We start from the raw sequence: 21,824 nt of genomic DNA, 5'->3' as shown, positions 1-21,824 counted from the left end.
ATCCTCCTCGCCGTCCATTGCTTTAAAAAAATTACGAAGATTTGAGCTGTAGAAGTGGAACGCCTAGTTCGCTCCTCTGGATAATAGCACCTCATTCCTGGTGTTTATATGATTTGTCTCAAATGTTTCCCCCTTAGACAACACTATTTCCCTCAGAAAACTCTTTCTTTTGCTGATACCCTCTCAGTTCTTTGAATTCCTGTACATCTTTCTGTTGCTGTATTGTCTGCTGTCAGGAACGCGGGTTGTAAGAGGAGACACCATCGCTTCTCTTTTCCATGACAAGGATCTTGCTTCTTCAGCCCAGTGTCACATGGATATGTTGTATTTCTTGTCTGTTGTCACATCTGGTTCTGAGTGCGCTTTTTTCCCTCTACTGTTTTTAACATATCTGAGGAGTCTTTGCTGCAGTAACAGCCTGCAGAGCAGTTATTCTGTGCATTTGGTTGAGCTGCAGCTTCAATTGTACTCCAGCTCAAATGAGAGGAAAAATACAGGCAAGAAAGTTTGAAATGTTTCCAGACCTAATAAAATCACCTACTTACCTCTCTGAATGGCCCTGAATGTGTTTCAGCATCTAACAGATGGACGGGCTTGCTTGAGATGAATTAATTACTGTCTGTTACACAAGTAGAGAAGAAAAACAGGCAAGTCAGATTCTATATGAAAATTATTCAGTCATGTGCTTGTCTTATCAAAGATCTGATAGATTGTGGATATAATTGCTGTGGTATTCATCCACAGGAATTAATAATACGATTTTGACAACAAGGCATCATACTTAAATGACTGTTCCTATTACACATTGCTGTCAAATAACTCAAGTCACGAACTCTTAGTTTTGGAAGCTGAAAATAGCTTAGTGTTACATGGTACTCATTTAAATGAGTATGCAGCACACCAAAAACATCTCTTCGCAGTCAAAGAACTGCCTTTAAAATATGACTTTCAAGAAGACAGTAATGAAGTTGCTTTTTCAAATCTATACCCATGTAATCGTGCACCTCATGATTATTGCACCTACAGTTGCAGCAACTGTACATAAATAATAGACAGTCACCTGCAGCGTCTTTAAAAATGGAAACGCTTACCTGCTTTTTGGAATTTCATCCTTGGCTCACGTGCTATATGCATATTTGTTGGAGATATCTGTCCTGTTGACAGTGCATTTTTTTTAATGCACAAATTCCAGACTGAGATTAGAAGTGAATTTTTTTGTGTGTTGTTTTTGTTGTGAATAACAGAAAAGTATCCAGAAACAAATGGATAGTCAGGTTGCCAATATGTGTATAAAGCTACATAAATTCTAGGTTTTAGTTTTAAAAAGCAAGGTTTTTTTATGTGCTTGATACACTAAAATGCTAGTAAAATCTGATTTTAAAGGTGCACATCTGTTACAGTTCTTAACTAGCCATCTTCTTCAGCCTTTTATTGTTCCTATTTCTTTTCATACAAGAGAGTATTCAGAACATCAAGGAAAATTAAGTTCAAACTCAGTTTTGAACACTTCCACTGTTTCTTTTTGTGCGGGTGTGTGAATAGGCGTAACATTTTGATTTTGACCTGTTCTAGCAAACTCCTATGTAACTACCTTGTTTCCCTGAAAATAAGACAGGGTCTTATATTAATTTTTGCTCCAAAACTTACTACTTTCTTAAATGTATAGCTGCCTGGACACTATTTAAATTGACTTTTTTGTTTTTTTAAAATGAACTTTAACTAGGGCTTATTTTTGGAATAGGGCTTATATTTCGAGCATCCTGAAAAATCATGCTAGGGCTTATTTTTGGGGTAGGGCTTATTTTTGGGGAAACAGGGTATGTTTTAATGAAGAATAAAAATGTTGTCTTAGAAGATATGGAAATAGGGCTGTACTGGACTTGGCATTTGAGCAATCCAGGCACTCAGGCTGTGATATACTCGTTTTCCTATTACAGATCATTGCAAGAGGCCACCTGTCTCTAGTTTAAAACTAAAATGTGTATTTGCAACCACCTTCAAAAGACTGTTGCCCTTAGGTTATGTTTCTTTAATAGTGGCTTCTTCCCACATCTGTAGTTTTACCTCAGTTTATTATTTTATTATGTAGACACGTCAACATCAGAAGTGATGAACCACTGGGAGGCTATGAAGTGAATGTATTGTACACAAAATAAACTTTTTGTTTGTTTGTTTTAATTTCTTAAAGGACTTTTCCAACCTGAATGATTGTGTGATTCTAACTTTCATCATCTGGAACTAAGTCCTCATTTAGTTCTGTGTAGTATCGTTGTTTCTGTCTTTTCTCATTAATTTGCTTCCGAGATCGCATCATATCTGAACCATAGCTGTATTTCTCTGTTATTCTCTTAAACTTGCTGTCTCTTCAGCAGTGAGTTGCTTAAATGTATCACTTTGCTGCTGAGCTAACTCCAGACCTTCCTCACGTCCGTTCTGGGCTTTTCTCTTGGTTTGCCAAAGAGAAACACCCCAGCTCTTGCCTGTCTCTGTGTCATTCCCTCCAAAGCTTCTCTACTCCCTTCCTTATCCACTGGTCTGGCCAAGTTTCATGACTAGTTTGCCTTTTTCTTTCCATCCCCAACTCTCTTTCCTTTGCCTCGTCTCACGCATATTCCTGCTTTGACCCTTGGTCTAGCCTACTTAATCTTCTTACTCCGTGCTTCTCCTTTAAAGTTAACCCCCTCTCTCATCTGCTGCTTGTACCGAGCTGGCAGATAAGCAGAGACTCAACAGCATGATGCCTCCTTCATGTGCTCGTTGGTACCATCCGTCATTGTTGTGTTGTTTGGTTTGCCTCTGAGCTCCTTAGGGCAGAGCCTGTGATTCTTGCTGTGTTTAAGAAGTGCGTGATTCTTTGAGCCTTACATAAATAATAATATCACATCATTAAACATCTGTCTTTGTCACTTTTAATCTTTATTACTATCCAGTGTCCTGTATTTCAAGTGATGCATCACAAGCTTGGATAGTAAGCCCTGCTACCTTTTCACCTTATATCTACACATTTAGGGTTTTTTTTTAAAGGAGAATATTTATGAACAGCAGCAAGTACTTGGATGAATAGATAGCTGAACCTGCTTCTGCCGTAATGATGATTTTACAGCAGCGAAGGCAGTGAAGTTACACTCCCTTCCCCTTCCTTCCCAGCTACAAATGCTGATGACTAATAGCTAATGCATTTCCTCACTCGAGAGAGGTGAAATTCCGCCAAATACATTTGTCTCTGTATCGTAATGAATGTCATCACTCATTTTGTCTTTCCTCACCTGCTGTATTCTCTCAACAGTCCCACGGTCCTGACTAGATGTTGCCAAGAGTACTGATCTGCATTGTCAGACAATATTGAGGCTTAAGAGTTGGGTGGTATTACCATGCAATAAATGATGTACCCTTAGCGGTCTCACTCACTCTCTTCATGTGCTCAGCAGCAAATAGAATAAAGCGGCACTCTCTGCATTCCAGAGTTTTCCAGGAGGAAGTAAACATTACCCAGATTCTCCATTAGTGTTACATAGACAGGAAGGAGCTGCTATAAGTGAAAGTGCTTTTTCTTTACATGGAAGTCTGCGGGCGGGTGGGTAGTCAGCATTTCCACTGTATCAACTTGGTAATATCAGCGTAGCATGCGCGTTCTTTGCCCAGGGGCTGGGTGGGTCATTGGCAACTGCAGCTACTCTGCTGTCACGCTCAAATCAGCAAGGTCAAGGTCAGAGACACCTGTGAACTGGGGGACTCGGGAGACTTTGAGGGAGTCGATGGGTCAGACTGTAGCAGGAGACCTGGTTGTTTTTGATGAGTCTCTCCTAACACTTCTGGTGTCACCGAAATGATGCACAGGCTTTGTCAGAGCTTTGAATAAATCTCCAAATTTTAAAATAGGCTTTTCCTACTTTCTGCTTTTTTTTGGTAATTGTATGCAACATCCATTTTCTGCATTCTTCCATACTACAGACCAAGAAGTTCATTTAATATTTTGAACTTTGAAATTTGCCTTCCCTGGAAACAGCCATGAATATTCATAGCAATCATATGTGCTTTTGAGATAGAGTTGTCCCAAAGATGGGATGCTTTGTGTGCTGTTCTGTTGTTCTTGATCTGCTGTGGTAGGTTTTGAGCCACCCTCATATCCAGGAGAGTCTTTTTATTTCCTGAAAAACTCTTATATAATAAGTCATAGGTTTGTGTTTGTACTGTATTGTCAGACTGTAGTTTAAAAAGGAATTGGCAAATTATGTGTGTCCACCTGTATATTTGTCTACCGACTGAGACTAATTATGAATTGTCAGTTGCAGAAGAGTTTTATCCGACAAAATAATTGTAAAAAGACAATTCTGGTTGGAAATACACGCGTGTGATTCCCAAGTGTTTCAGAAGGAAACTTCGCACACAATGGGAAAGGCTGTGGGTTATTAGCCTGGTTGCAATGAATGGAAAGTGTAGCTTTAACTGGAGAGTCTGTTGTAAGAGATTTCACTGTCAGGAATCCCCTCAGGTATTAGTGTTGTAAAGAGTGTAAAAAGGAACAGATGACAGAATGTTGCATGTGAAAATGAATGGAGCTGGAGTAGAAGCCATACGTTTCCTTTAAAAAAAAGAAATAAATTGTTTACAATTGTGTGACCAATTCCTTGAGCTGTGAACATGCCAAAATTTGAAAATAATTCAGTGTTTGTGCTGAAAATTGTCTAATTCAAGTTTATTAAAAAAACAGCTTAGAAAGCAAACAAATAACCTGTACACAAGTATTGAAATAATGGATTTAGAAGAATATTTTAACTTGGTGTCCCCAAAGAAAAGCAGACAGCCCCCATCAGATTGACACGCTGTTTAATATTCCAAGCACATCTCTCACTAAGCACTGCAGAACTGCTGCGTTCAGGTTAAATGATCAACAAAAAAACCTTTCTTCCTGTGGCTTCTTAAGTTTATTCAAAGAGAAACTGAAAAGCAGAGGGAAATCCCTTCAAGGCAATTGGAAAGAGACGGGATTTCCCTATGTTAATTTGATGCTTTTTTGAACAAACTCAGATGTTACCAAAGAAAACTTGTTGACTTTTTTTTTTAAAGGATACATTATGATTATGGCGTGTCTAGTGATGCTTTTGAAATGCCTTTTTCTGACCTTCGTAATAAAGTAACGTGTCTCGTGTGTAGTCTTGTAACCTGAAAAGTGTGTCATTTCTTGTTCTTCCAAGTATCCTTAGTCATGAGATGTATTCACTGTTTTTTCTCAGTGTTTTACTGGTAGTGTGTCAAAAGGAAATACGTACCTCCTGATAGAAATACGTACCTCCTGATAGAAATACGTACCTCCTGATAGAAATACGTACCTCCTGATAGAAATACGTACCTCCTGATACATGTGATGCCCAAAGGCAATTTCAGGCACAACCGTGAAAAATGACAGTCAGGAAAGCGGAACAGAGAGAAATGAAGGTCCGTGTGAATAGCAAATGGTACCACACTCTTCTGAACTAGGTGCCATATGACGGACTGTATTTATTCATCATTTAGGTAGACGGTTGCAAAATTTCTTAAAGGCCTTAGATGCCAGGATTCTTTTAGGCGTTTTAATGCCAAGAGGATGCTCTTCGAAATGAAAGAAAATACCAGTTCAGAAAGGAGATTCTGTGCATTGAGAGTGGTTGAGCTTCAGATTAAACAAATTATCTTTTATTGCATCCATTTTTGAGGATTAATTTTATAGCTTTTTATTAAAGCCAGCTGGTCCGTCATGGGTAAGAATAAGTCCTTGGCAGGATGTATTCACAAGCAGTCGCGTTTTGCCATAAACAGGCCCAGCAGACGAACCCTTGCATTACACTGATTATTGCAGATTACGTGACATCTTCTGGCCTTTCAGATCTCTGGTTGCAAAGAGTGCAAACCTGCCGCTTTATTTCAAACAAAGGTGGCATGGAACAGCCTAGATGTAACATTCCTGATCATAACGATGATTTCAAGTGAGATGGAAACCGCTTCTTCATTTTTATCTTCTTCCCGTTGCTGTACCAAACATCACGGTTTGGTACAAGCGTTTCAAATAGACAGGAGGAGGCTACCTTACACCAGCTGTTTCGCATCTGTTCTCATGGCGTATTTATCTTGTTCTAGGGCGTGTTGGACAAGCAGTAGCGCTACGTGCCAAAGCCTTTGGCTTCAGCGTGATTTTCTATGACCCGTACCTGTCGGACGGCATGGAACGCGCGCTGGGGCTGCAGCGGGTGAGCACTTTGCAGGACCTGCTGTTCCACAGTGACTGTGTTACCCTGCACTGCAACTTGAACGAACACAATCATCATCTTATTAACGACTTCACCATAAAGCAGGTAATAATCTCTGCGGACGCCCTCCACACACTGGTGCTGGTTGCTGACACTGCGTAGCGTTTGTCTGTGTAAACAGGCAGATTCTTATTTGAAAGGAATTTCTCTTTTGCTGCTTTGAGATCAAGCAGGTGTATAAGTGATTAAGAAATAGGTGGTGGCTTATTATTATCGCTTTTGTTGTCTTTTTTTTACTCAGTACCATTGCACTTGTGGAAAATAATTTGCTCTTCTTAATTTTGCTCAGATTTAATAAAGTTGCATTTATGTAAAAGCACTTTTCCTATGTCTTCTAGTAGCTACTTCCTTGACCTGTGTACTTGCAGGTAGCAGTTCTCCCTCTCACTCTTGTTCCTCAGTTTCAGTTCTTCAGATGCATTTTAAGGATTATGACTAAATGGCTCCCCCCTGTGCTCAGTCCTGATGCTTGCAGAGCGCTTCATGAATGGATCACATTCACAGCATTCCATTATTTGGAAAAATAATGTTTCTTGGAATTAATACTAACCTCTCTCTAAAGTTTTAAGTAATATTAAAATAATTTCAAAATCTAGATGTAGGAACTAGTGCATTATTGACTAATTTGATAGTAAGCATTTTCATTAAATGTCTAGATTCTGACTCCAAATTCAGTGTAGGTAACAGCAAGAAATATAATGTTGAGATGTAAGAATGTAGGTATTGTGCAGAAAAGTTGATTTTGCTGTTCTTTACACATGCAGTGTCTGTATGTGTTGGTAACAATGACAGCAGCACTCTTGCAGTAAAATCATTGCTTGACTTCTGAGAAGTAGTTTGTACCTACTACTCTTGAATTTTAGGAGAACTGAAGTAGTTACCAAATGTGCTCCACAGTCATGGGATCACAGCAGAACAGTGCCCAGGTAACACACTTATTGATTCGACAGTTTGGGGATTTTGCAGATCCATCTCAACATAAAATCAGGGTTTGGGATTTAAACTCCAAAAAAAGCTAAGTAGTTGAAAATGCAAATCTCTAAGAGGACACAGGTCTGTCACCCTGCCCTGAACATTCTCTTTTGTTGTGTGCTCAGGTACGTTTAATGGTTATTACATGGCTAGATGCCTTTGCAAACAAACATCTAGACCCAAACAGAATCATGCTGAATTCTGGGACCATCTGGAGGCGTAGCAGCGGTCACTTCATGTACTGTGAAACTTGGGCCGGTGTCTCAGGAGGTGTTTCAGTGGAGGTGGATAAACGTGATGAGCTTTGGAGAGGGCTTAGTGCATTAATCAGAGAAATAAACCAACTAAAAGAGGTTAAAACTGAGTGATGGCATGAAATGCCTATGATAAAGTCTGTACTGGAAAGGATATCGTAAGCGTTTATCTCTCTATTCGTTATCCTTCATGAGTAAAGCAAGGATTAAAATGGTAGAAGATAGTTCTTGCTTTGGATAAAGTTTGGATGGAGCAGTCTGTAATGTAACAGCTGATGTGAAAGCCATAAAGTTGTGACACCTCTGACTGCTTATTTTTGTAGAACACATCTTCTGAGTATGTGTCAAAGAGCCGAAAAGCTTTTTTTTAGGCTGACAGATGTTAGAGTTGGCCTAAAATTTTCAGAGAGCATTGCATGCCACTGTTGTCCAATATTGCATGCTCATGTAATAACCAGTTTTTAAACAGAGAAGTGTGGCTCATCTCATTTCACTGAAGTATCACCCTGAATTTTGTCTGGAATCTGAAAGTATGTAACCTTAAAATGTCTTTGAAAATTTGGTGTCAGTCTTCTCTTTGAGTAGCTTTTCCCTTTAATTAGGGAGCATTGTGCCCAACCATCGTGCTTGACCTTGTACTCTCAGCATAGCTCAGAGAAGTGTTTCGAGCTTGTGTTTATTGAACCCAGGGCAGTCGAGTGCTCTTAAGAGAAGCTGAGGTCATCTTTAGTTTTGCAAATATGAGAAAAAGACGCTGCAGTTTAAACGCTTTACATTTTTACAGCAGCTGTGCAGGTTTCGTGTAGGTGAATTTACCAGATCTCAGCAGTTCTAGCTGTGAAGCTCTTTCAAGTTTCCACCCATTAAGGGTCATCTCCAGCTGCATCTGTCCACCCTTGTAGTTTTGTCATGAGTCACGTAATTCATTTCCATTAGAGTGTGCTTATGCAGCCATGTTCTGTTTGATTTGGACTTGCCTTAGTACTAGCTTCAGAGTTTTGTAAATAGTCTTAAAATGAAAACTCAAGCGAGGTTATTAAGGTTGGACAGACGATTTTAGCAAGGTTCACTTTGATTAAAGTTTTCAAGTCCTTCAAAGGGCATATAAATACACTAGGCTATACTTAAAACTCAAATTATCTATTTGAAGAGCACAGAAATAGGAAGGGTGTATAAACTCCCCCAAGCCTCTATGGTGATTGTCAGTTGGGCGAGCCCTCCTCCGCTAGTTTTGATCTAGTTCTCAGCTGACTTAAGCAGTGGAGATGCAATTGTAGCTCCCATCAGGAATGTCTTGTAGTAGCAACTACAAGACCATGCTTTAAGATCAGGCCACTGTTTCCTCACTGCTCTAATTGCCAAGTTAATTACAGAAAACTAAAAGAAGTGTCCCTTATTCTGCTCCTGGAGGAGGACTTTGGTTTTGCTGTAGAGACCAGTAGATGGTTCTCTTGCAAGCTCAGGAATCCGCAAATGGAGAGAGGCAGAGCCACGCTAAACCTAGTGAAGTGGCCACCAAAATATGGTGGTGTTTTTTCTTACAACCTTACTGCAAGCATAAACATGTTAATTGTTTAATATTCCCTGTGATCTCATGTAAAAAAATCTCGTAGCAGACTTTAATCCAAACCTCCTTGTTGTGCATGAATTTGGCATTTCAGAGTAAGGATCCATCTACATAAGCTTGAGTTTGATGTGTAGGTTTCAAGTAGTTGACTTGGCGTCAAAATGTTGGGGTTTTCTTGTTCTTACGGTGAGAGATGGAGTCAGTACGAAATGAGATTTCTATCATTCATCTTGGCCATGGTTCCTGCTCTTCCTATGCTCACCTTCCCACACAGAAATGCTCCTGAGACCAGAAGCTGTTTGAGACATCTGGTAAAAGATGAAGTATTAGGGTGGCTGGAAGCAGGATGTAGTAATTTATCTTTTTTTTCCGTACCATCTCTCTTATTTAAACCACCACTTTGTTTTCATGTTGTGGATATATTATGGTGTAGATTCTTATAGTTCTCCCCACACAGTGTCATCTACAATGTTAATGTGTACAAAGCACAGCACAGCTTCTCTCCTGGGCACACAGCGTTCTCAACCAAATTCATTTTCATGCCTTCTAATTGAATAATATAAGAATTCTTTAGACCTTTATTTGAAAAGTCTCACAGGGAGGAGGAAGCTGAAGAAACAAAAATGAATAAAACATAGATGTACTGTGTTTGGCAACTGAAGGGAAAAGTGTTTGAAAATCCAAAAGCATTGGTTTTTCTGAAAAAAATCACGTAGGCTTTTACTTGTGTGAAAGTTGAAAATCACAAAATATGAATTTGTTTAAGAATGTGTTGTAGTTTCTATCTCATGCAATTTCACAGTGAAACAAAAAGGCATAAAATGATCTGTCACTTTCATATGCACAGTTGTGTCTTTTGATCATGTTACTGCACAATATCTGAAACTAACGCTTCTGTTAAAAGACACTACTTACAAGAAACAAAAGGTTATTGAGTGCTGTGAAATAGCATTTTACGTTAGAAGCATCACGTTTTGTGGTACTTTCTAATGGAAAGGGAAGACAAACTGTTACAGGTTAAACCAGCTGAATAGCCTTTGTTGTAATGGATGCTTCTTTTGAGTAAAAAATAATGCCACAACTATTTTCTTTCATTTATTTTTATTTCATCATTCTTGTTTTTAACTTTCCCTAGATGAGACAAGGGGCTTTCCTGGTCAACACAGCTCGAGGTGGGTTAGTAGACGAAAAAGCACTTGCACAGGCCCTGAAGGAAGGAAGGATACGAGGGGCAGCCTTAGATGTACATGAGTCAGAACCATTCAGGTGCTTTTCCTTTTCTTTTTATTTTGTTCACTTTCTTATTTTTAAGTCTTAGTGCATGATACAGTCAACAGCAACAAGTAAATGGAGTTTTCTCTTCATTTGGTAGCTAAATACTCCTTAGTAAAGCAACGTGAATCTGTGCAGCACTGGACTAATGAAAATGTAGATGGAGCTTATGTATATGGTCAGAAGTGAAAACAGTGACTTCCAAGATCTGATTCCTTTAAAAAAAATTTAAAAATCCAATGGGTTTATATAGTAGAAATAGAAGGGACATGGGTTCAAATCCCGGGCATGGCTATGAGCAGGGTGTTCCTTTGTCATTGGTGCAACTCTGGAGGCAACTAATGTTGATGTCCGAACGGACTTTTTCAGAAGGCAAAATGTTGAGATTTGGTGTGAGAAATAACTACTTCAGGACACTTTACTGGAGGTAAAGACATGTTTTTGTCCAGATTGCCTCTGCAGGAAAGCCATAAATGTAACAGGTTGCAAAAAAAGTTAAGGAAGCTAGAGCGCAGATTTGGGTTTGTTTTGCCCTTTATTGGGGGAGTAGTAACTCTGCTGTCATGAGCAGAGCTGGTGGCACAAGCTTTGGTTTTTGGATGGCACCGAGAAGTCCAGCATTTTAGGCAGAAATACACCACTCCCCATAGTGGCGTTGGTATTACGATATCAGCGCTCCTAGTCAGAAATGAGCCTGTTTGATATGTCCTTGGGTCTTGAGCCTGACTTCTGAGTTACGAGTCATGAGAACAGAATGATGTAGCTCAGTTCTAGTGTGTAACAAGGTATTTTTCACTTGTTCACCCTGGGCAGGGAGAAATGTTCATTTTCACTGGAACAATCCACATAAGTTTTTGAAAAAGAACAGATTCGGTACTTGACAACAGGTTGTAAAGACTGTAGAGAGGACAATCTCTCGTATCAGCTTGGGGGAATAATAGAAAGAAAGAATAGTATTCTTTTAGGGTAGAATTTTTATATATCTACCGAGACACAATACCACGTCACAGAAATTTATGTATGCATACCTTTACTTCTAAACGTAGTCACTACAATGCAGTAATGCTGTTCAACACCAGAGCCCAACAGCTCGAGGGACTTTGGGCTACAGACGTTCTTCCAATTCAGAGCTCAGATCTGCACCAGCAGAACATTGCACCTCTAGGAAGCCACATTTACTGCATGGAGATGCCATCTGCAGAGATTCAGCTGCAGGATTACAGCCACAATTTCCTTTGGCTTCAGTGCTGCGTGTCTATCTGATCGCAGCGTGCAACTCTTTATTCAAGAGTTTTGCCAGATATTCTGATGTTTATTGAACTACAGATGAAATCTGTTGGTTTATGAATTATGACCAACTCTGAAAACACGCTTTTGTCTTAAAATATTCTCCTCTTGTTACAATTGACTAAATTTATTAAAACTGGAAATAAATAGGAGGAGCAAGTTTCTGATACTTTCAGATTTTTTACTCTGTGATAGCACTTTTACACAGGTTTTATTGCTTTGCCTGAAAATCAATCTGTAAAGTAAATTTCCTTCTTTCTGCAGAGTTTCTATAAATGAACAGGAAAGAAAAAATAGTTAAAAAGAACAAAAAACAACAATTGCCAAAAAAAAGTTGAGGCTGCTGAGAGACACGCTTCTTATTTGGAAATCATTGTAACGTTTTTATTTAAGTGACTAAATGTCACATTGACAGTGACTCTTGAGAGGACAGAGCTTTGTTGGCTAATGCAGTAAAGCTGTGATGCAGTGGACAAATAGAATGGCATCCTGAATTGATTTGGGTCTTGCTTCATGCATTTCTGCACCAGAACTGCGGTGGCAGTGGTTGTAGTGAGGAATAAGTGCATAGGACAGAAGCTAATGTTGCTACTTTATTTAATTCTACCCTTTTGAGTCTATGAGAAGTGATTGTTGCTTATTTATACCATGAATAGTGTATTAAATTAACTGACAGAATTAAACCCAACAAGGAGTAGAAATACAGTTCTGTTGTAGAAATTAATCTGTGTATGTACAAATCCATCTGGACACCCCCCCGCTTTTTTCTCTCCCCCAACCCCCAGTATTTTTGTCATTTAATCCTGTTTTAAATCTTCATTTAGCTTTAGTCAGGGCCCCTTGAAGGATGCACCAAACCTGATCTGTACCCCACACGCAGCCTGGTATAGCGAACAAGCCTCAATTGAGATGCGGGAGGAAGCAGCACGGGAGATCCGAAGGGCGATCACAGGTACTAAGTCACCTCATCAGCTCCTTCACTGTGTTCTTCTTTTTTTTGACAAACTTTTTTCATTCTTTAGTCTTGAAAGATGCTGTAAAGAACCAACCTTAGGTTTCGTTGACCACTTCTGATATTTGGAATATAGAAACTAACAGATCCCCACCAAGTGTGTTCTCAGAACAGATCATTTTTGGAGCTTCATTGCAATTACAGCGAAGGCAGGCGCTGCAAAATAAGTACTTTTTCCATACATCATAAATGTACTTATATGTGAAAAACTTGCATGTGTTTCGTTGTTGCTTGTAAATATTACACATTTGATGGGTTTGACTGCAAGTAACCCAGATATTGCTGATAATATTTCATAGGTTTCCCTAGGTGCCCCCTTGTATTTGTCTTGAGCAGTTCAGTTTCCTTTATTTTTCTCCCTTTGGCTCCTTTGTATTTTCCGAAGTTCATCCAAATTTGTCTTGGAGGATGATGTGGAATTTCTGTGTATTTAAAGTTGTGATGTTCAGAGATAAAGCATCTAGAGCTTTATGCTCTATGTTCCTAGTAATTCTCATATCCCAACAACTCGTTCTCTACGTCAAAACAAAGTTTTCGGTGTTTTGTTTGGAGGGTGCTCTAGTTTAGATGTTCCTCTCTTTAAAGCATTTCTAAAGAAGTCTGGCATTTTAAAGAGCAAAGTCTCTTTGTTATATAACTACCATGTAATTGTAAACTGTTCACATAAGAGAAAACAGTTATGTCTTGAACATGCACTGCTAATAAATAAAATGAGAAGAGGGAGCCGTTTGGCATTAGTTTGAATCCCTTGTAGCCTGAAATAAAAGGGAGGATTTTCATAGTGGAAAATGATTCATTAAGCACTAATGTTCTTTCTTTAGTGGAACTTTGCTGTCTCCCCCCTGGCGATATAGTTTGAATGCTCTGCGGACATGCGGGGCCATCTGTGTCACCTTGAGAGCAGTTCAGTGCCAGCACGTTCTCTGCTACACAAAAAGCACCCGCAGTGGCCTTTTCTAGAGGAGCTGGGCAATTTAGTTTCATTTATAGCCTGTGCAGACAGAAGATGCTCCTCGGGATGGTGATTAAAGGCACCTCCTGAACTCCTGATCTGAATTGCCCTTTACAGGACTATTTATTGGTGTTTTAGGGGTAATCTGAGGAGTCGGACCATCCCTTTGCTGGAATTGGTCCTTGTGCTTATACTCCAGAAGAGCTCTAATATTAATAGTATATTCATTAAGTTCTTGTATAACTATTACCTGGTCCCAAACAGCTCTGGGAGTCATTGCAGACACACCAGCGTACGATACATACTTGAGTGATAATTGATGTGCAAATAAGCATTAACAGGCTAAGATCTGAAAACTAAATAAAAGTCAGCTATACGGAGCTATTTTTATGTTCAATACTATGCAATAGCCCAAACATCTGTGCCTAGGAAGACAGTTCTATACATTCTTGAAGTGTGTGATTGTGCTATCAGCCTTCTAAATCGTTGATTTGTGTTGAAGCTGTCAGCACTTCAGTGTTTGCACGTGGTTTGTAGTTAAGATTAAACAGAGGCCAACAGTAGGGAGGTGAGGGTGACATTGAATTGTGCTGAAACAAACGCAGGAAAGATAAAGGAAATGTGGAATAAAGCTGAATATGTGAAAGCCATAGGGGAACACAGAGGGGAAAGGGTGTGGAGAGAGAGAAGCTAATTGGAAAAAGGTGTACAAGGAAGGAACGCAGGCTGTGACCACCATCTGACGATAAATATGTTGTTGTTCTGCTTTTCCAAAAAAAAGTCAGTGATGTTCTGCTGTATAAAATAGAAATTAAATATCTTTGAATATATTTTTGGGCACCAGAACATTCAAAGTATTAAATAATGAGGACTGCAGAAAATGATAATGGAACAAATGGGAAGGCAAGTGTGGCAAGTGAAAAGATCTTCATGAAATAAGCTTAACATAAATACTCTTTTGTAAGGGGAGACTAGTAGCACATGCCTACAGAAGTTAGCAAATATTTATAACTATTTTTAGCGTAAATACTTTGAGAGCAGAAGGCACGCAATTGTTTCTAATTTTTAAATTTCCTCTCCCTCACTGCATCCCAGGGCGTATTCCAGACAGCCTGAAAAACTGTGTTAACAAAGATCATTTGACTGCAGCTACACATTGGGCCAGCATGGATCCTGGAGTGGTTCATCCAGAGCTTAATGGCGCTGCATACAGGTAAGCTTGCTGCCGGCGTGAAAGAAATACCTCCTTAATTTGGAGGTAGGTGTTCCAGAATAAATAGAAGACCTTCCTATTAATAAATGAAGTGGTTTTAGAGTAGACCCCAGTATTCACAATTGTTGCATTGAGGAGAATGATCTCATTTTGCTAGTCGAAGTCAGTCATGCAGTGCCTAAGTATGTTTCCTTTTCTTATCTTTTTTCTGTGTAGCTAGTAATATCTGAACAATATACAGTTTTCTGTATATTCCAGTAAAACAATTCTGGTCATGTCCAGTGAGTGCAGTGGAAGTTTATGTTCCTTTTGCTGGAGGTAATGATACAGCAGTAGCTTACAGAAAGACTTGCAATAATAAACTATTGTTCCGTGGTTTTGTGGCCTCCAGACATGAGACAACAAATAATTCAGTAGTGGATACAGTGGAATAGCCTGTGGTGATTATGAAAATACGTTCAAAATAGTGTTTTCTAAATTATGCATTTAATTTTTAAACAAAAGCATTTGAGGGACTTGATCTGTGTATTCTCAATCAACTGTGAAAGTAGCTCTTAATAATTAATAGAAAAGGGCAGGTTTTTTACATGTAATATGTACGGTCAGTAGTTTGTTTGCTTGAGAGTGTTTCTTTGTCCCTTTATCCCTAGCAGCTGTTCTAGCAGCAGATTTTTCCTCATAGCCACCTTCACGCAATTTTTATTTACAAAAAACATCCACAATTTTGTATCTTCCAGTACGGTATTTACTCCTAAGTAGGATGGAGGTGGCTGAGAAAGCCCCGCTCAGCTGCTTCCCTCAGTGCTTTGAGGGAAGGGACAGTGCAAGTCCTTTTGTTATTTTTTTTTTATACTGCTTTGTCCCAATCTTTCTGCTGTCCTTCATACATTTCGTTGTCCTTCTTCAGGAGAGCCCCTCCAAACTTTTAATAGATGTAGGATTTTTTTACGTGTGTGTTACCCCATATGAGAACCCAGCCGTGCAGTGCCGAGACGCGACACAAAGCTCTCGTGTCCCAATGACTTCCAACAGAAAGGGACAGAGAGGTGACAGGAGAGCATCACCACCCTCTGCCGTCATCTCCTTATCAGCAGCTCTAAGCGCACCAGAAGAAAAGAACAACCCGGATTTATCAGCGTGTGTGTATCTTGAATCGCATCGAGATCTTTATTTTTTGAAAAAGCCCCCCTAGCCCTGAATATCTGCAGAAGGGTGGTTTTTATTTGCTGAAATGTAAAGTTCAGGCACGTGTGTGCTCTTCCACACAGCGTGTTTGTTGTATTATCGCCCTCAGTTTGTGGAGTGCTGGGGCAGAGCTGAGCACAACTGGCCACTCCAACCCTCTCGTGGCGCTTGGGAACAGGGCTGTGTGCCCCAAATAAAATGCAGTTGTTTGTGCTCATTTTGGGGGGTCAGCAGTCCAGGAGAAGCAGGCTTCACAGCTAGAGAGGGATTTTAACTTAGGAATGATTTGGAAGTTAATGGTTTACAAGGTAAAGACCATGTGTATTTAATTTAAGGAGGACAAGCACAGAACTGAATGCCTTTTTTAGACATTGTTTCAATCATTTTTTTTCAATAAAGGAAGTTCATCTTAAATAATTTTCAACTTGAAAATCATTTTCAAGTACAGAATAAAACTCATTTTGGGAACTTTGAGAGAGAAGTTATACAACAAATGTTAAACATCTGTTTGGGGAGATGGTAGAATAGTGGTTGAGTGTGACCAAAGGCAGTTAATATTTTGTGCAGTATAAAATACGCAGAACTTGAAGCTCAGGCTTTATGAAGAAATTGGTTTCAGTAGCAGTGTTTGCTGATGCTTAATTTCTACCTGGATTAAGTACAGAATGTGAATTGATTGTTCAAAACCAATTTTTCTGTCTTTTCTTTGCAATCCAAGATTACGTTCAACTAACACAGTTTTGGAGTCTTTTACAGGCAGTGTGATGTTTCAGATGTGCTAATAACTGTATCATAGTCATGTAACTGCACTAGAAGATAAGACCCGGATAATTTTTTATATGATAAAAAATGCAAATTGCTCATTTGGTGAACTAACACTGACGACACTATTTTATTCTGGATGTGTCGTTTACTTGTGTTTTGATGTAGGTCAGAGCTCTTTAAATTATCAGATATTATCACGAGCAAAGAACACTGAGCATCCACCAGCAGAATATAATCTAGATCTTCTGAATATCGTGGTATTCTGTGGAAAACAAAACCATTTACTGTGTGACATGCAATACGCTGTCCCAACACAACAGGTGAAGTGAACAGGACCTATCCCAAGAGTGAAGATGAACAGTATTCCTTAGAAGGAACTGTTTGTAGTAGTCTTGGTGAAGCAGTGTAACATCCCTGCTCTGGTGTTATCGCTGTTTATTTGTTACTGAGCTGCCTGTTAAATAAGCCCCATCCGCAGCCTGTGTCACGGAGCCTGCAGGTTGTGGGCAAAATAAAATCCCACAGCCAGAAGACAGCAATTGTGCAATTTCTAGACACGTTGACCTATCTTTCTGCCTTCTAACAGGCAGAAGATGAGAATATCCACTGCTTGGTGCTTGGGTGAGAATAGTCAGATGTTGGTAATTCAGGAGTTGTTTCATGTCGAGGTGTTTCACTGATGATTTTCCAACCGTCATGCACCTAACAGCATGCACTTAAATTTTCAAGCTCTTTTGGGACAGATTCAGTTTCTTGAACAGAGCTTAATGTGGTGAGTTCAAGATGCTTCTGTAGTTTAAAAAATACAATAGGTTAAAGAATACATAGAAATTCCAGTTGTCTTTCGGTTGTAATTAAGAGGGCTATAGGATTGTTCTTCATAATTGTGGGGGAAGGGGAAGGAACAGTAAGAATTAGCAGAGGAGTTGTGATCTCTCGCTTCTGCTTTCACAAAAATTTAATTCAGTGGACATTTTACCTGCAAAATGTTTCAATTTATTGCTGCCAGAGGAGGAAGATAGGGAGCAACTTTATGAAGTGCTGGAGGGAATGTATTTGCTGGTTTAGAATAGAAAAGGAATGAATAGCAGCATTAGGGAAGGTTATGTGGGGTAGAAGTAACCACGTGTAAAGGCTGTTGAGTTTATATGTTCTCATTTCGGAGTTACGATTTGAACAACGCTGTTGATTAAATTAAAAAGGGACAAAAATTTCAAGAAGACAATGGCAAAATAGGGTTAGGAGCTGTCAAGCACAATACAGTTTCTGTAGAGAGGAACGTTATCTTTATTTTGGCTTCTGTCACTGTGTAGCTTTAGGACAAGAAGAACACTCGTGGGGCTTTTGGATGTTACTAAAAGTCTGTAGGAAGGTGTGTCTGAGGAGATGGGCTGGCAGGTAGAATCCCAATTATTAAACCTCGGTGTCCAAGGGGAGTATTTTTATATACAGGAGGAGTATCTGGAGTCAAAGCAGAATTGCAGATATGTACTTGAACTGCTTCATGTGCTCATAAGGTAACTGCTAGTGCTCCTGACCCAGCACTGTCCATTTTCATGAGGGGCAGATCTCACTGTTCTTCCTGAGGGAAACACAGTTGTAGAATTGTCTGTCTGTCTGTCTGATTTCTGCCGGCTCCGGTGCATTGATGCTCAGGGAACATGCTGTTAGAAAGTAGTGGTTCTGTGTTGGAAACGATTACTGTGTTGGGCTTTTAAATGGAAGCTTTTGTCACGTTGTGTTGTGGTTTTTGCAAAGCACCTAGAGTAACACATAAGCTGTTTCAAAATTAAATTTAAAGGAATAAAACAACACCCAATCTGACAGTTTTCATAGGAATTGAAGAAAATTTGATTAATAAAATTCAAATTGAGGTACTGAAACAAGCAATGAATTCCATTAGCAACCCCAAATTAATTCTAACGAGCCTCTCTGGAGAATCAATTAGCATAGGAAACCCTGCAAATATGTGTACAATTGGGAACAGAGTTGTGTCCTGGCGGTGGTGGGATCGTCCACAAGCTGGTTACCCATCCCAGGTACAGCCTGTGCTGTGATCTGTAGGAATCTTGTCCCGGATGGCCAGCCCAGCGTACGGTATCTCAATGTGCCGCATCGGACAGCCGTGCCGAGCCCCTTTGACATAATAAATGTGCTTTCCTGCAGCTTTTTGCCTCCTCTGAGTTTTGTGTAGATTCTGAATTTATTTTCTATGAGTTTGAAGGAACTTAGGATGAGCACCACTAATACACTTTACATCAGAGAAGGTGCTACTGGAACTGGATGAAATTCCCTGATGCGTTGAGCTCCGGTGGGAAAGCAGAATAAGGTGATATTTGAAAAAAGCTTGACTAGACTACAAGTGGCTTTTCTCCCATTTATTTCCAAGTAAATACTAGGCTAGCAAATGCCACAGTAAGTAAGTGGTAGGTTTGTGTGTTTAGGCTTTTAAATGGATAACGCTCTCATTAGGGTGCTTGTGTGAGCAGAATACAGCAGAGAACGGGGGATGAGTGTCCAGTGTTATGATGGGGGAAGCAAAGGGACAGTGCGAGTGGCCAGCATGAGATAACTTGCAAACTGATATTGAGGTACTTGGCTAAAAAAAACCCTTATTTCCATTAAAAGCTGTGTTTATTAATCACATCTGAACTTCAGGACTGAAACAGTGTACTGGTTTCAGCCCAGTAATATCAGAGTTGTCATAAAATCAAGCTGAATCAGAGGGTGATTTTCGTGATGAATTTGTAAGGTATTTAGGCCTTAATGTTCATCCAGGAGTAACAAATATTTAAAACGATGCGTAGTGGTTTATGTTGGGATCTGTCCTTCATGCAGTCTGCCTAAAGCACTGGTCCTGTATAACTACTGCTGGTTCGCTTTCAAACAGGTACAGTGGTGAGTTTGGTGCTGAAAAAGTTACTTGGGTTTAATAGGCTTGAATTTGTCGTCTTAAGAATGTGTGGGTATGATTGCTCTTTTGGGGCTACGATTGCAAGATCAGTTTGAAGAAATATTTTTTCAAACCACAATTTCTATGTGAGAATGAAGGTGAGGGGGGGTAAAATCCCTGGAAAAGTCATAGGACAGAGGACTGAGCCTGAATTACTTCTTGTTGAGGTTTACCCTGAGAGGAGCGATACTTCCAGGTCATTTCTGTTGCGATTTAATCTGAAGAAACAATCTAGGAAACCTCGTTTGGGTAAAATACAGTGTCTCTTGCTTTATTTCGCAGCATCTGCATGTGGTATCTCATCTGGAGCTTAACCAACGGGTCTGAAAACAAAAGCAGCATCTGTAGGTGGAGAGGGAGGCCAGGTGGGCTTTCTGGCCAGTTGTCTCTTGGTTCTAATGTATGTTCTTGTCTTCTCTCAGCAGGTATCCCCCGGGCGTTGTCAGCGTGGCTTCCACCGGCATACCTGCGGCGGTAGAAGGAATAGTCCCCAACCCCATGTCCTTGTCACACGGCCTCCCTGCTGTCGCCCACCCGCCCCACGCTCCTTCCCCCGGCCAAACTGTCAAACCAGAAGCTGATAGAGACCACCCAAGCGACCAATTGTAGCCTACGACAACAGCATTCCCGAGAGCAGAGATTTCAGCTTCAGCGTATGGAAAACAAACAAAACAAAACCAAACCCTGGATTTTGATTAAAGGCAAAAACCATGAACTTACAGGAGGAGAGGATTCTTGGTTTAGAAACTGGTCCAATATACAGTATAAAAGGAAAAGGTGGGAGACAAAAAGAAGATTTGGAAACATTTTTTTCCTCCGTATAAATTGTAGTTTGTCCCTGTCCAGTGGACTGATTCACTGTTTCTGTGTCCTATGGGTTCTTTGTTAAGCAAGAGAAGTTAGTAGTTAATTATATCATGAATGTACTTGTCTGTGTACAGTTTTTAGAACATTAAAAAAGGTTTGTTTGCTTAGCTGTCAACAAGGCAAAACATAAGGGAGGCATTCAGCAAACCAATTTTGAGATTAAAAATCCTTTCTATTCTATGTTAAAACATGCCCAAAAACGAGGCAGTTGGCAAACTTCTCAGGACAATGAATTTTTCCCATTTTTCTTTCTACGCCACACAGTGCATTGTTTTTTCTACCTGCTTGTCTTATTTTTTAGAATAATTTAGTAAACAAAAGAAAACCAGTTTCTCCTGATTTTGGCATGAATTCACTTCTTTCAAAACGAAGACAACCTTGCAAAGAGATTTTGAGGAAAAAAACAGGTTTTGTATAAACGAGCGTTGTGCTTTTTGTCACCAGTTAAAGTATATATTATTGGTGGGATGCGGAAAAGGCACTAGACTACTGAAAAGTAGCAGCATTTCATTGCCTACATTGATTCCTTCCTGGTAATGTGGTAGGCTAGCAATATTTTTGGTTAAAATCATGTTTGTGACTGTAACCATTTGTATGAATTATTTTAAAGAAATAAAAATCCCAGACAAATATCATATGTGTAAAAATTTTTATTTCTAGTAACTGTTTATTCAACTTTTATTAGGTTTCTTAGCTGTAATTTTTAAACAGATGCTGTCAAGTATTTCATTTCTAGCTTTACTTTGCTCTCTGTTGTTTGTAATACTGTCTTGGAAGCTTGAAAAATAATAAAAGAAAAACCTCTTTCCATACCATTTTCCCTTTACATTTTGTAAATGTTGATCCTTTTTTCCTGTGTTTCTAATGGAGTTTGAAATTTAAGGTGGATTTTGATTTGTACACCGGCATCATCAGCTACAATATGGTAACAGCGTTTATGCCACCACTGTGGGCAGAGCAGAAGGAGGTACAACAGCAACACAACAGTAATAATAATAATAATAAACGTCTTTTGCCGAAGTCCAACGTGAGAAGTGTCCCTTGTTTTCTTTGCTTTTGTGCTGGTGGAAGCGTGCAGCAAGATGTAATTGTATTTGCTTTGTTGAAGGAGTTTGTTTCTTTGAATAGGAAAGGGGTTTTAAGGCAAGTTGGATTTCAGCTGGAAGCTGATTTGGCTGTTCCTGACATTTAAAAAAAAATCATATCAAATAAAATTAGCTGTTGCAAGAAGGAAATCCAGG

General features: G+C 39.5%; 1 protein-coding gene across 34 annotated transcripts in view; it reads left to right on the top strand.

Annotated features, from left to right (window-relative positions):
• Positions 1-21,609, top strand: part of CTBP1 (C-terminal binding protein 1) — a 257,486-nt gene extending 235,877 nt beyond the window's left edge. For 21 of the 34 annotated variants that reach the window (XM_065060297.1, XM_065060311.1, XM_065060295.1 and 18 more), the window contains 5 exons: positions 6,115-6,329; positions 10,213-10,343; positions 12,461-12,588; positions 14,696-14,813; positions 20,139-21,609. In XM_065060297.1, the coding sequence (XP_064916369.1) occupies positions 6,115-6,329; positions 10,213-10,343; positions 12,461-12,588; positions 14,696-14,813; positions 20,139-20,325 (779 nt within the window). In that variant the 3' untranslated portion in view covers positions 20,326-21,609. The remainder of the gene's footprint in view (positions 1-6,114; positions 6,330-10,212; positions 10,344-12,460; positions 12,589-14,695; positions 14,814-20,138) is intronic. The other 13 variants (XM_065060301.1, XM_065060300.1, XM_065060319.1 and 10 more) reach the window with 1 other exon arrangement.
• Positions 21,610-21,824: the final 215 nt, after the last annotated feature.

Source organism: Columba livia, chromosome 4 (genome assembly GCF_036013475.1).
Source record: "Columba livia isolate bColLiv1 breed racing homer chromosome 4, bColLiv1.pat.W.v2, whole genome shotgun sequence".
Taxonomy (NCBI): domain Eukaryota; kingdom Metazoa; phylum Chordata; class Aves; order Columbiformes; family Columbidae; genus Columba; species Columba livia.
Note: the sequence above shows the minus strand (reverse complement) of the source record. Positions and strands in the feature narration are given on the sequence as shown.